The sequence below is a fragment of the Aphanomyces invadans genome (assembly GCF_000520115.1).
Source record: "Aphanomyces invadans strain NJM9701 unplaced genomic scaffold supercont1.7, whole genome shotgun sequence".
NCBI classification, from domain to species: domain Eukaryota; phylum Oomycota; class Saprolegniomycetes; order Saprolegniales; family Verrucalvaceae; genus Aphanomyces; species Aphanomyces invadans.
In genome coordinates this window covers 1,582,819-1,595,182 of record NW_008580152.1, presented here as the reverse complement: position 1 = coordinate 1,595,182, position 12,364 = coordinate 1,582,819, and the positions used below count along the sequence as shown (strand labels likewise).

The 12,364-nt window shown below is 52.1% G+C and overlaps 4 protein-coding genes across 7 annotated transcripts; 2 read left to right on the top strand and 2 right to left on the bottom strand.

The window, feature by feature from the left end:
* Window positions 1-2,109: 2,109 nt before the first annotated feature.
* On the top strand, window positions 2,110-3,459 carry H310_04643. 2 transcript variants are annotated; one of them, XM_008869083.1, is made up of 8 exons: window positions 2,110-2,219; window positions 2,274-2,412; window positions 2,465-2,540; window positions 2,587-2,784; window positions 2,837-2,935; window positions 2,992-3,072; window positions 3,131-3,211; window positions 3,272-3,459. In XM_008869083.1, exons 1-6 carry the CDS (start codon window positions 2,153-2,155, stop codon window positions 3,025-3,027), a joined length of 615 nt encoding a protein of 204 aa, XP_008867305.1. In that variant the 5' UTR covers window positions 2,110-2,152; the 3' UTR covers window positions 3,028-3,072; window positions 3,131-3,211; window positions 3,272-3,459. The 2 variants fall into 2 exon arrangements, with proteins under 2 accessions (XP_008867305.1, XP_008867306.1); XM_008869084.1 differs by lacking the exon at window positions 3,272-3,459 and having other exon boundaries at window positions 3,131-3,239.
* On the bottom strand, window positions 3,405-5,091 carry H310_04642 (hypothetical protein). Of its 3 annotated transcripts, XM_008869080.1 has the most exons (10): window positions 5,013-5,091; window positions 4,859-4,959; window positions 4,676-4,814; window positions 4,508-4,605; window positions 4,235-4,454; window positions 4,060-4,165; window positions 3,845-4,017; window positions 3,741-3,793; window positions 3,578-3,680; window positions 3,405-3,522 (listed from the first exon to the last, which is right to left on the bottom strand). In XM_008869080.1, the coding sequence occupies exons 1-10, from the start codon at window positions 5,070-5,072 to the stop codon at window positions 3,430-3,432; spliced, it is 1,146 nt and encodes a 381-aa protein (XP_008867302.1). In that variant the 5' UTR covers window positions 5,073-5,091; the 3' UTR covers window positions 3,405-3,429. The 3 variants fall into 3 exon arrangements, with proteins under 3 accessions (XP_008867302.1, XP_008867303.1, XP_008867304.1); XM_008869081.1 differs by having other exon boundaries at window positions 3,578-3,793; XM_008869082.1 differs by having other exon boundaries at window positions 3,578-4,017.
* A 1,364-nt stretch (window positions 5,092-6,455) lies between these two features.
* Window positions 6,456-12,026, top strand: H310_04641 (hypothetical protein). Its single transcript, XM_008869079.1, has 9 exons — window positions 6,456-6,833; window positions 6,883-7,201; window positions 7,257-7,474; window positions 7,534-7,835; window positions 7,883-8,196; window positions 8,255-8,402; window positions 8,461-9,315; window positions 9,362-9,481; window positions 9,538-12,026. The coding sequence occupies exons 1-9, from the start codon at window positions 6,482-6,484 to the stop codon at window positions 10,636-10,638; spliced, it is 3,729 nt and encodes a 1,242-aa protein (XP_008867301.1). The 5' UTR covers window positions 6,456-6,481; the 3' UTR covers window positions 10,639-12,026.
* H310_04640 (hypothetical protein) lies at window positions 10,919-12,038 on the bottom strand. Its single transcript, XM_008869078.1, has one exon. It carries the CDS (start codon window positions 12,017-12,019, stop codon window positions 10,988-10,990), a length of 1,032 nt encoding a protein of 343 aa, XP_008867300.1. The 5' UTR covers window positions 12,020-12,038; the 3' UTR covers window positions 10,919-10,987.
* Window positions 12,039-12,364: the final 326 nt, after the last annotated feature.

The following is a 12,364-nucleotide window of genomic DNA, read 5'->3' as shown; positions in this document are numbered from 1 at the left end:
CGCAGAACTTTCTGCTGCTGACGTTTTGCTCATCAAAGACTTGAGCAACTGCCGCTTCTCGTCCATTGAGTACGACCACTTGAGTCGTTTGCTCATGGTGTAGTGCTCAAGATGGCCGTGAGTTATACAGTGCTGGCCATTCAAGATTGGTACACCATGAATTTAACACGAACAGATCGACGACACAATTTAATGACGTCGCCATTGATGTCAATGAATCTACGAAAGCCAACAACAGGTCTACAACCTTTCCTTTTGACGCAACGAGCTCATACAACACAAAGCATTTATATGTTCGAAAATGTGTACTTTTTGTTGGCAAAGCAAGTTTGGTACAGTGCACAATTTGGTAGTTCAAAGACACAAAATTGATACAACATAACCAAAACTCATTATAATATTTAGTAAATGACCCCTTGCCTTGAATGACAGTGATGCAACGGGATTTCATGGATGCCAACAGCTTGAGAAGCAGATCATGGTCCAAGGACGCCCACTGCCGTAAAATTTCGCATTTTAGATCTTCAACACGCTCGAATTGCCGCCCATTCGCATACACTTTACGGACCAAAACTCCCCAAATGTTTTCAATGGGGTTGAGGTCTGGTGAGAGGACAGGCCAGGGCTACAAAGGGACACCGTCGTCAGCAAAGAAGGCCTTGGTCTCGCGGCTGGTGTGTATGCTGGCGTTATCTTGTTGAAAGACGAATCCATCCGGATGGAATTGGTGCACGAAGGGCATGAGGTAGCTGGAGATTGTGTAGCAATACGCAAAGGAATCTTACCGGTCCTCCAGCACAGCAATCACAATCTTTCCTTGACTTGAGATGCCGGCCAAAATTATGACACTTCCTCCACCATTTTGGCGGCTCATACACGTTTGCTCCTTCCTACGTATATCATGCCAATACAGAACTGTAATACTGGAGTCCAACTGGACCGTCCAGATTGAACTTTTTCTCGTCCGAAAAGACGATTTGGTTCCACCCCAATCCAAGGTCGACTTGACTCTTTTCCCACTCGAGCCTTGGGTGCTTCGGAGTTGCAGTGAGTCGTGGGGCGGCCATGCGTTTCTTGTAGCTGAGATAGGAAGTTTTTGACAAATATTGTCGGAATGTTCGTGCCACTACGTTCAGTTCGAGATCATGCTATAGCCGCGTGGAACTTGAATCGCTTTGGGACGCCGAACGGAGAAGTCGTCTGTGGTCACACGCTCAATTTGGCGTTTCTTCCACCTCGCAAGGCCGTGCCATAGAGTTTAGGATCTCTAAAGGAAAGTGTGAAGAGTTGCCTTATAGATCCCCAACTCTTTGGCAATCTTGCGAATGGACCACCCGGCCTTCCGAAACGCCAAAATCGATCCACGGTCTTGGGCAGAGAGTAGCTGGCCTTGATGCATCTAAAATGGTCACAGAAGTGTTAGTTTTGTGTTATATTAGGTTAGCATTGTTTTACGATGTTTCTAGAGCCACCAAAATTGTCGAATGGATGGTGTACCACACGTGGTTGACCGAGGTTTTGACCATCCTATTCCTTATTTTACGAATTTCTCGACTAATATTGGCCACTTTTAAACTCAGAAACTATCAATGCATTCAGCGCTTTGATTGGTGCAAGTCGGTCCAATCCTTATTACAATTGGACAAAATTCGCCATACTTATGAAGGATTAATGAGTGTACCTAACTTCAACGACCAGCACTGTATCGTTGTCTCTGTAATATGGTCAGATTTGAAATTCAAATTCATGCTGCCCAATCCCACAACACTATGCAAATGCATGTACCGGCTCCATGGAGACACCACCGACGCGGTGGCGGCTATTCGATTGGACTGGCTGAGCAATTTCCAGTCGCAACCGCTATCTCGGGGTTAAGAGTAGAGGCGACAGTTGCACATGTCATTGCATACCCCTCGTACACCTTTGACGACAATCACTACGTTGGCTCTCTGAACAAAGGAGGTCGTATTTCAGTCAAGCTGCGGACGTGGAACTCGCGTCAGAATACCTTGATGAAGTAGCAATTTGTGATACTGAAATTTGCCGATAATTAGATTACAGAGGTTATCAATTTCGGTAGTTGTAACGTAGACATCTTGCAGAGCCGAATTTATACTCCACACCTCATCAAAGGAAAAAACGGCCGACGATCATGGAGAGTGGTGCGTCCGTGGAGACAGATTTTGCCGCAGCGGTACTGTTCCTGCAGACGTACAATGGTACATGCGCTTATTGCATGCATGTACACCAGCATGACGAGCGTGCATGTTCAGGTCCTCATCGTATCCTGCGAAACCCGACATCATCCGTGCGACTTGACTTCGACGCACTTTTCCAGCAAGCCACACTAGGACCTTGCAGCTTAGTGGCACCACCTCTGGACGGGACATCGTCAACTGACCTCGCGTCGTGGTGTGCATCGTTCCACAACCTCTCTGTTTGCTCAGAGTTGGTGCATGTGCAGGAGCAAGTGGAAGGCATTGGGCAATCTGTCCAAGGAACAAGCAAAGCAAAAGTACATAAAAACCATGGACGACCTGGTACGCGTGGTCCACCCAGACCGCACATCTTCTTCATCCGTAACAGGTCGACAACTGGAGGCGAAGCTCATCGTTTCGACTTCCCAATGCCAAGGATGGACCAACGACAACATCGTCGCAATCTCTCATCGAACGTCTCCCGTCGTTGGCCCAGGAAGTTGACGAACTGAAAGCCAAGCTACATTTCGACAGTCAACGCCATGAAGAACTATCTGAGGCACTGCACACGCTCTCTTACGACACGGTAAGCTCGACTCGATCATCGTCACCGATTCATGCTGCTTGACGATGGATAGAAAACCACATTCACGAGGGAGATGCGCCAAGTGGATGTTCTCCGCACTGAACTACGAGACACGATCAAGCGCATCGACAAGCAACTGGAGGCCCAGCAGGTTCGACTCAACTCCTCTGTTGCGTCACGACCTTGGTCACCAATATCTTTAGATAGAAGTCACAACGTTGGCCGCACAGCATGCGGCACTGACGCATCGCATCGAGACGTCGGCAGTATTTAGAGCTCTACGATTTGGTACTTTTCCAGTGGCAGTAGTGCCATTTTCAGAGTCGTCCTTATTTCCACTCTATAGGTCGGTTTGTGTGGCAGCGCCTGGTCCAGTGGAGTGCATATCGGGTCACCCACATAGGCGGCGCGTTCGTCATCATGCTGTGTACGTGCAAGCACACCTTCCCGACGGTCCACACCTATCTAAGTGTGTGCATGCATGCAGTGGTGTGGCGACATGTCTTTGAGCGCAAGCTACCGCGGGCAGTAGCAGACGCCCTCATCGCAGCCATCTCGCATTTGGCGCGACGACCCAAAGCCGCGGGTCTCCAGTCCACATAGCCCCTCGTACACTCACATATTTCACAAAATGCACATCTCGTATTAGCGACGGGTGGCTGTCGTGTGTTGGACGTCATGCACCTTTTGCATCAACGCAACGCTCATAAATTGCTTTCGCGCGAGCTTTCGCACCTCCTACGAGAATACGCCTCCTCCGTCAGGCGCGACGTTATCCACCATGTGATCCAACCTTCAAAAATACTTGGAGCTCGATTTCGCCGTTGGCGAGGGCGCGGTCCATGAAGTACAGCGCATCTTCTATCGCATTGCGTTCAGCATATGCGTCCAATTGCCTACACACAACGATGGTGGTCGTCTCAAGCGTATGCTCACCACGTTATTCCACTGCGTACTGCTGGGAAAGGGGATCCGCGGCCACTAGAACTTCGTCCACGTTTACTTCATCCTACGCATGCAGTGCGTCTTCGACATTGCAAAAAAGCACAGTCCAATCTACTTGGTTTTCGTTGGCCGCGATCCATTCGGTGACTTGGCGGTCCATCGCTTCCACTTGGGCGACGGCGTTTGTCAAGTTGGCCTTGAGTTGCTCGAGCGATTGCTTGCCTTGGACGAGACGTTGCTGGCCGTGCGAAATTTCGCGCTGCGTGTCGAATTCGCCGTCGATCTCGTCTGCCACATAGCGTTATCCACAAATGTGCTGAACACAAGTACCTCGAATTCGTCTGTACATTTTTTGGAGCTCGTGCTGAATTTTCTCCGTTGCTTCGGCCTTGAGCTTCACGGCGGGATCGATCGCCGGCGGTTGGTACGCCGAGTACTACACGCAATCGTATACAGGATTAGCGACGAAGTTGTTGATGGGCGAACGGAGGGAGGCTCGACGAACTTGACTCGCGGATTGCGCGGGTGGATACGTTTGCGCTGGCGGCTGGCTGTACGGTGCTTGTTGCTGTTGCGACGATGCAGCGTATCCTCCTTGTTGATACGGCTGCTGAGTGTAGCCTTGTTGCATGGAAGGTTGCTGATACGTTGGAGCTGGGGCGAGTTGCTGGTTCGCAGGTCGGCGAAACACTGGGGGCTGCGCACCAAAGATCGAGCAATGATACCTGGAATGCAATGAGGACGGCACCAAGGTAGATTTGAAGAGTTGGGGGAGTACCCCACGAGCTCAACAAGGCTGTGGTCGCAGTCCCAGTTGGTCGAGTATGGCACGACAATTAACCCGTTTTGGTCGACGTGAGGGTGACCCGGCCGAATCTACTCCAAGAATCGGAGCAATGTTGGAAGGGACGTTCGATCACTGAATGAAGATTCAAGTGTGTAGTACCATCATGTCAGTTGTTGGGCGCACGAAACACGTCGGTGCTGCAAAAGGATATGCTTCCGGGATCCAGATTTCAACAGGAATGTTGTACTGGTTCCCGCCATAGTAGATGGGGATCGTCCCGGTGAGGCTCATCATGGTGCTATCGCCTGTGTAAGGGTTTCATATTCAAATACTTGTCCCTACCTCGTGGATCCATTGTTGTGCGTATACACACCGTGCTGTGGACTGATGGATGGAATCTGGCGCAACAGGGTCTCAACATCGTACCGCACCCTTGAGGGGTCCTGAGATGAACACGATTACGACATTGTACCGCACCATCCATGCGCCTCCTTACGGTGTACGAGCGAAGTGACCCCATGATGCGGTCCAGCGTGGCGAGGCTGTTGTTGTACATCCTGCCGCCCACCTCCAAGGATTGCACAATGCCACCTCCCTGTCCGGATAAAGAATTACAGAGTGTATGTACCAAAATGTTTGTATGCCTCATGACAAAGAGCTGACTGGAAGCATGTACGATCATGGGTCTAGGAACGACAAGAAAAGGTCCAGATGTACACGCCCCTGCCTCTGTTGACGGCTTTGAGGATAACGCCGAGAGTTATATTTGCAATTGAATTGATGGTCGTGCAATGGAGTACCATGAATGCAATATTGGCGCCAGCCATGTTGTTGTCAACAGGGTTGCCACTCTTGCTTGGGGCCGTGAATTCCCGCGGCATCGCTGACTTGATAATCACGTGCATTAAAATCACGGCATTTCGGGCACCCAAATCGCCTTGGACTGTGAATTCGACTCTGTCAGCGTTCCTCATGCCCACGTGGAGGCAAATGAAAGCACTACCTGTTGCCCTCTGCTTGCACGAAACAATCGAGGTCTGGCTCGAGCACGGACGGAAGCTGGAAAGTGACGATGATGTCGACAAAAAACCTCCATGACCCGTGGATGCCTTCGGTCGACGACAATGTGTTAACAAACTTTTTGCTCCATATGCATCGCACTTGTTCGGTTGGGGTAGCTCATTGCGATAGGGATCCGTCCAACCACTCGGCAAGTTTGTGGTTGCTGCAGAACACTGCCAATGAGCTATGTGTCATCCTGTCGGGATAATCGGGACCCGACACAGGCGATAGTTCCTTTGGGAGATGGCACTTGCAATCGAAGGGTAGATGCGTTCAACTCAGTATTTCCACCGAGCTTGATGTTTCATGCATAACCAAGGGGTTTACTGACGAGACCGATGATGGCAAGCCCTGCAGCAACTCTATTTGTGGCGGTGTGCCATCAGCCGTCTCGTCAGTTTACCAATTCAAGAAAGGATTGAGTGCTGCGGTCATCATGCATCCATATACTCCCAAAGTTATCTCTTGGACTGTAGTGTGATGCGGCGGCGTCCGTAGTTGCTTGGCCGCTGTCGGATCCGACGACGTTTCCCGTGATTATCACACTAATCCCGTCATCTCGTCGAAACGATACGTAAGTGAACGTCACGTTGTCTACGAAACATAGCTTTATTCTCACCGCAAATTTTGCGCTAGATGAACACTCGGTTACAAATACCAAGGTAAAACAAGCATTCATATGAGAAACCAACCAACCTTGAAGTCGTAAAATGCTCGCAATTTGCGATATCGGCCATATTTTAATGGGGTGTTTTTACCGTGCCATACAAGTCGTATATCTTTTAAAAAAACGTCGACATCGTACGCCGCATGACGCATCAGGTCGACCAATCATTGGTCGCCATTACGAGAGGGAATTCAAACACTTTCATTTTCCCCGAGAAGCAGCGCAGGAGCAGCATCATGGAGATGCAATTCGCTGAAGCCGCTAGTGTCGTCGTGCTGTCTGTTGCGGCGGCCATCGTCGGCACGACTGTTGTCATGAGCTCTCGTAAGAAGAGGAAACATAAGATCGAAGACGAAGAGGATGAGAATGTCGAACGGCCGGCGAAGCGGCTGTTCAAGGGCTCGTTTGCCCGCGAAGACGCCCCGGACGAAACAATCGTCGACTTGCTCAAACGCCGTGCTATGGAGACCCCTGATAAGGTTGTGTACATCTTTCTGGATGACCAAGGCCACGAAAGTGTCGTGATCACGTTCGAAGAACTCGACCGTGCCGCACGCAAAGTCGCAGCGACTTTGCAGACTGACGCCGGTACCAGTACCCCGATCGATGCGTTTCCATGATTCAACGTACTGTGCAGGATTGTCCAAGGGCGATCGCGTCATGTTATGCTACCCTCCTGGTTTGGATTTCGCCATGGGGTTTTGGGGTTGTTTGTACGCCGGTGCCATCGGCATTCCAACCTACCCTCCGTACCCAGGCACGCTGGCAAAGGATTTGCCCAAGTTCAATCGTATGGTGGCGGACTCTGGCGCGCGCGTCATCTTGACCAACCGAACGTATCATTTGGCGACTCAACTCGCAACGGCCAAGAGCTATTTCTCCAGCGACGCGCCGACGTGGCCCAAGGACATTCAATGGTACTCGACTGATGCGATTTCAAGCTCGACAGCTTCTCGGTGCGTAATCTCCATTTGAAAGATGTACCTATGCCTAAATCTAATCGTCCTTTAGCTTCACCGACGTTAGCGTGGGTGTGGACGATGTTGCGTTCTTCCAATACTCCTCGGGTTCGACTTCCGAGCCCAAAGCTGTCATGATCTCGCACGGAAACATCCAAGCGCAACTGAAGACGTGGGCATCTATCGAAGAGACGGACACCCTTATTTCGTGGCTGCCGTCTTACCACGACATGGGCCTTGTCGGATTCATTCTCACGCCGTGCGCGTTCGGTACGTTGACAAATTCCCCCTCTTCGAGGCGTAGGGGTGCTCACTATGGTGCTGGACAGGAGCTCGATGTGTGTCGATGTCGCCGCTGGCGTTTATCAAAGATCCTGCGATGTGGATTCGTATCGCTTCCAAGTACAAGGGCACACATTTGTGCGCACCGAACTTTGGTTATGCCTTGGCAGCGCGCAAAACGTCCAAGGCCCAGGTGGCGAAGTTGGACTTGTCGCATTTAAAGCAAGCGATCTGTGCTGCCGAGCCAATCCGCGTCGAATCGCTTGAGGCGTTCACGGAAACGTTCGCCCCGGCCGGATTTGACCCGAAGACGTTCAATTGCGGCTACGGTCTGGCTGAAGTCACGTTGGTGCGTGTTCGGTCGACAGGACTGTTCTAGCCTCATCGTACGTCTAGGTTGTGACTGGGCAAGACCCCAAGGTACGAAAAGAACCGTCAGTCTTGAACGTGAAGAAGAGCGTCCTGGAGAAGCAAAAGCGCGTTGTGCTTGCACCTAAGGGCCACCCGTCCCCGGACGCAACGACTTTGGTCGGGTGCGGTCATGCCATGCCCACGTTTAAAGTGATCGTTGTCGATCCCGAGTCATTCAAACCGTTGGGCGAAAACCAAGTCGGCGAAGTTTGGATTCAAGGGCCGAGTGTAGCGAAAGGCTACTGGAAGCGCGAAGAATACACTGCCGAGATGTTCCATGCCAAAGTGAAATCGCCCAAGTGCGTTGTTCGATCATGTCGTGCGAACAAGGGTGGTAACGATGGCGTGCGTGTGTAGGGCGGCCCATCAGAGCTACAAAGGCAACTGGCTGAGGTCGGGAGACATGGGATTTCTCCGCCACGACGAAGTCTTCATCACGGGGCGTCTCAAGGATCTCATCATCATTCGAGGACGGAACGTGTGCCCACAAGATGTTGAGCATTCGGTGCGTAGGACATTCCTGCCTTCGATTGGATTCAAAATGTCGTCATGTGCATGGTCAGGTCGAATTGGCGCACGATCAAGTCCGTCCTGGATGCGTAGCCGCGTTTTCGATTGAAACGGCTCAGCAAGAAGAAGCGTTGGTGGTGGTTGTCGAACTCCGCGCGGACTTGAGGAAAGACCAAGACCAACTTGGGGCGATTGCCCGGAAGATTGCAACTTCTGTGTTGTCCGAGCACCAGTTGCGATGTGCGGCGATTGTTTTGCTCAAGCCCAGAACGATTCCCAAGACGACGAGCGGCAAGATTCAACGTAGTGCCGCCAAGAATCAGTACAACTCGGGGTCGTTGGCGGCGCAGTACATCCATCGCGCAGACTCCAAGGCCGCCGTCCAGGCAGTTCAGATTGAAGAGGCCCCGGAAGAGATTGAAAGCGACGAAAAGCCCCAAGCTACCATCCCACCCACCGATGTGCGCACTGAAGTGGAAATTGAAGCGTGGCTCGTGGCCCGCCTCGCCCAGGAAGCCGTGGGCGGTGGTGAGACCTCGGACGAAGTCAACCAGGACAAGGAATCAACCAAGGCCAGTGACAAGATTGACTTGAATACTCCGTGGGCCTGTTTCGGCATGGATTCCGTCGCGATTGTGAGCTTGAGCGCTGAACTGGGAGAATTCCTTGGCGTGGTGGTGCCCCCCGCTGTGTTTTTCCAGTATGACACCCCCGCCAAGTTGATTGCAGCCCCTGGTTTGGCAACTGGCGAATTGAGTGACTCGCAAACTGGTGAAGCGGGCGTCCAAGCCATGTCGTACGTCGGTGAAGACGGCGAAATGCTTCCTGAGTGTTACGACGTCCTGTCGTTTCCCGAGATCAAGCACTTGCAAGGCCAAATGGATGAACTGACTGCTGCTGGCCTCAAAGTACGCATCCTCATCTGCATGGTAGAAACTGACCTTGTGCTCGTAGGTGCCGTACTTGGACGTGCTCACGACCGAAAAGCGCAAACAACTCAACTACAACACGTACAACTACTTGGGCTACGCATCGCATCCCGAAGTGGCCGCTGCGTCAAAGGCTGCCATCGATGTACGATGTCGTTATGGGCGACGTTGATATCTTATTGTGGGGATGCATTCATGTAGACGTACGGCACAGGCATGAGTTCGTCCCCGATTGTCGGCCAAACGATTGTCAACACGGACGTCGAGAAGACGCTGTGTTCTCATTTCAACGCTGAAGCCGCCGTGTTGTTTGTCGGCGGATGGGTCGCCAACGTGACCACGATCGATTCGTTAGTCGGCAAGGGCGACTTGATCTTGTGCGACGTGCTCAACCACAACAGTTGTGTGACGGGCCAGCGCCTCAGTGGGGCGTCGATCCTGTCGTTTCCACACAATGATGTTGCGACGGCGGACCGTATCCTCCGCTCGGTCCGACACAAGTACCGCCGAGTGCTGCTAGTGATTGAAGGCGTGTACTCGATGGACGGCGACATCCCTGACCTGCCAGCGTTTGTCGCGTTGAAAAACGCCCACAAGTGTTTGTTGTTTTTGGACGAAGCGCATTCGTTTGGGACCATGGGCGCGACTGGGAAGGGCATGTGCGAACACTTCAATATCGCGACATCCGACGTCGATGTTCGCATGGGCACGATGAGCAAGGCAATGGGCTCCGTCGGTGGCTTCATCCTGGCCTCGCATGCGCTGATCCAGTACCTCAAGTATTGCGCTGGAGGGTTCGTCTACTCGGTGGGCCTCGGCCCTGCCAACGCCGGCGCGACCCTCAAGTCGCTTCAGCTGATGGCACAGGAACCCGAACGCTCCACGCGACTGCAGGAGCTCAGTGCGTTCTTCTTTGACGCGTGCGTCAAGGCCAAGTTAGATGTCGGCACCAACGTGCGTGGAACGTGTGTGGTTGTCGTGTACGTGGGGTCAACGGTCGAGACTGTGCTAGCGTCCATGATGCTGAGCGATAACCACGGTATCAATGTCAAGCCGATCGTGCACCCCGCCGTTGAAGAAGGCAAGTGTCGTCTGCGCTTCTTCATCTCGTACTTGAAGACGGAAGAAGAACTCCAGCGAACTGTTGACGTGTTGGTACAAACACTGGTCGATGTCCGAGCGCGTGCGGCAGCTCTCGAAGCCGCCCCTGCCGTTGAGGTCATTCCCAACGAAGACGAACTAGTCAAGGGTGCCGCCGCCGATGCAGCGCCTGCCGTCGTCGAAACTGTCTCCAGCTTGTAAACATATTCCAGTCAATACCTCGTCTTCGCTTCCCGTGGCTCATATGTGTACCCTCTATCAGCTGAAAAGCGTATGCAGCGGAAGCTGCCAGTCCGTCCCTGGAATACGTCGCAGCCTCTGCAACGTGGTCGCTCTACCTGGCGATGGTCCAGCCAACATTTGACGCCACCAGTGCATTTGCCAACAACCGACGCAAGCCTGGACGAAATCTGTGAGGCGAAGGCATGCACTCACGCTGCGCTATCATCACACAAGCGCTAAAAGGAATTTCTCCATTTGTGTCGTAGTGCTCTTACGAATCCCATGCACAACACGTCGCGAGGTTACTGACTTGGCATAGTTTTCACAGTTAAATCTTAATATCCTCCATGTTGTTCTTGGTGGACACGCCGTCGACGAGCCCCCGCGTTGAGTTGACTTCGTTCTCCACGGTAGTCACATCCACTTCGAGGACGGACCTCATCGTGGGCTTGGTGGGCACGTTTTGCTTGGTCCAGTTTTTCGCGCCGCGCTTCGATCGACGGCTCGTCACGACGGCCATCACGGTGGCAATGAGGACGACTCCCAACAGCCCGACTATTGCCCCTGTAATCGCAATGTACTTGTTATCTTTCTTGATCACGTTGATGATTGAGTTCGGGTCCGACTGCGACGCCGCCGCGTTGACAAAGTGCAGTGGCTGCGAGTCAAACTTGGCTTTCCCCGCAGGCGTCTGACAATACGCGCGGCCGTCACGAATAGTGAGCCAGTTGACCATTTGACCCCACTGTTCTTCGTGTCCACACTCGACCAGTTGGAAGTACTTGAGCGAGTCCTTCCCGTGGTGTTCCATGTTCAGGACGAAGTTGCCAGGCACCTGCTGCTCCCCGCTCAGCATGCACGACACGTTTGCAACGACATGGTACGACTGTGTCGGGATCTTGTTGTACTTGGATTCCTTATTCTTGGTTCCAATGAAGTCGGACGCGTTTTTGACTTCGATGGACGAGTACTCGATCTGGAGCTCTTCGCACACAGCCTTTTCCTTGTACAAGTCGAACGCGAGTTTCGCTGCATCACGCAACAAGGAAGGGACAGCCGCGTCGTCCAACTCAGTCCATTCGGATTCAGCGAGATGCTTCGCTTGGGATTTGTCCAGCACTGACGTGGAAGCCGTAGGGACGGCGGCAGTGGACACGGCCACCGTCGCTTCGACTTGGGCGACCACGTCTTCGTCCTCCATGTCTTCGGGACACAGGTCGAACTTGCAGTCGTTGTCTGGGTTCGGATACACCTTCGTTACACCGTTCATGCAGGTGTGCACTAGTTTCTTGCACTTCTTGGCTTCCACCGGCGACAAAACCATCGCCAAGAGTGCGACGCCCAGCGCTAACAACTTCATTGCCGACGTGGAATTGAAATGCCCGAGCGTGTGGCACGACGCTCTTGGTCATCGTTGATTGGCCCAGTTCTATAGCCTGTCGTTTTCGGTTCTTTGTGTTTTCAACAGGTTTTAAACTCTACTTGTACTTCTTGATTGTATTACACATAACACTTGGACGACAAAGTGCTGTTTTAAACACATTGCAAGGCGTGCTGTTTGTGCCGGCTGTGGAGTCTTACGATTGGCAACATATTAAAGGTCATGGTATATAAGTTTATATAGGAATATGAAATACTATTTGCCTAATACTTAGTCAAGTACCATAATACGTTTTGTCAATTTTATCAATAAAAGAGGTATTCA

Excerpts from the sequence above, each read along its gene's own strand:
- H310_04641 (XM_008869079.1), top strand. The coding sequence starts at position 6,482 with ATGGAGATGCAATTCGCTGAAGCCGCTAGTGTCGTCGTGCTGTCTGTT. Across the intron at positions 6,834-6,882 it reads GACTTTGCAGACTGACGCCG|GATTGTCCAAGGGCGATCGC; the intron begins GTACCAGTACCC and ends CGTACTGTGCAG. Across the intron at positions 9,316-9,361 it reads TGACTGCTGCTGGCCTCAAA|GTGCCGTACTTGGACGTGCT; the intron begins GTACGCATCCTC and ends TTGTGCTCGTAG.
- H310_04643 (XM_008869083.1), top strand. The coding sequence starts at position 2,153 with ATGGAGAGTGGTGCGTCCGTGGAGACAGATTTTGCCGCAGCGGTACTG. Across the intron at positions 2,220-2,273 it reads GTTCCTGCAGACGTACAATG|GTCCTCATCGTATCCTGCGA; the intron begins GTACATGCGCTT and ends GTGCATGTTCAG. Across the intron at positions 2,936-2,991 it reads AGCAACTGGAGGCCCAGCAG|AAGTCACAACGTTGGCCGCA; the intron begins GTTCGACTCAAC and ends ATCTTTAGATAG.
- H310_04640 (XM_008869078.1), bottom strand. The coding sequence starts at position 12,019 with ATGAAGTTGTTAGCGCTGGGCGTCGCACTCTTGGCGATGGTTTTGTCG.
- H310_04642 (XM_008869080.1), bottom strand. The coding sequence starts at position 5,072 with ATGTACAACAACAGCCTCGCCACGCTGGACCGCATCATGGGGTCACTT. Across the intron at positions 4,960-5,012 it reads GGTCACTTCGCTCGTACACC|GACCCCTCAAGGGTGCGGTA; the intron begins GTAAGGAGGCGC and ends TGTTCATCTCAG. Across the intron at positions 4,455-4,507 it reads AGCCTTGTTGAGCTCGTGGG|GTATCATTGCTCGATCTTTG; the intron begins GTACTCCCCCAA and ends ATTGCATTCCAG.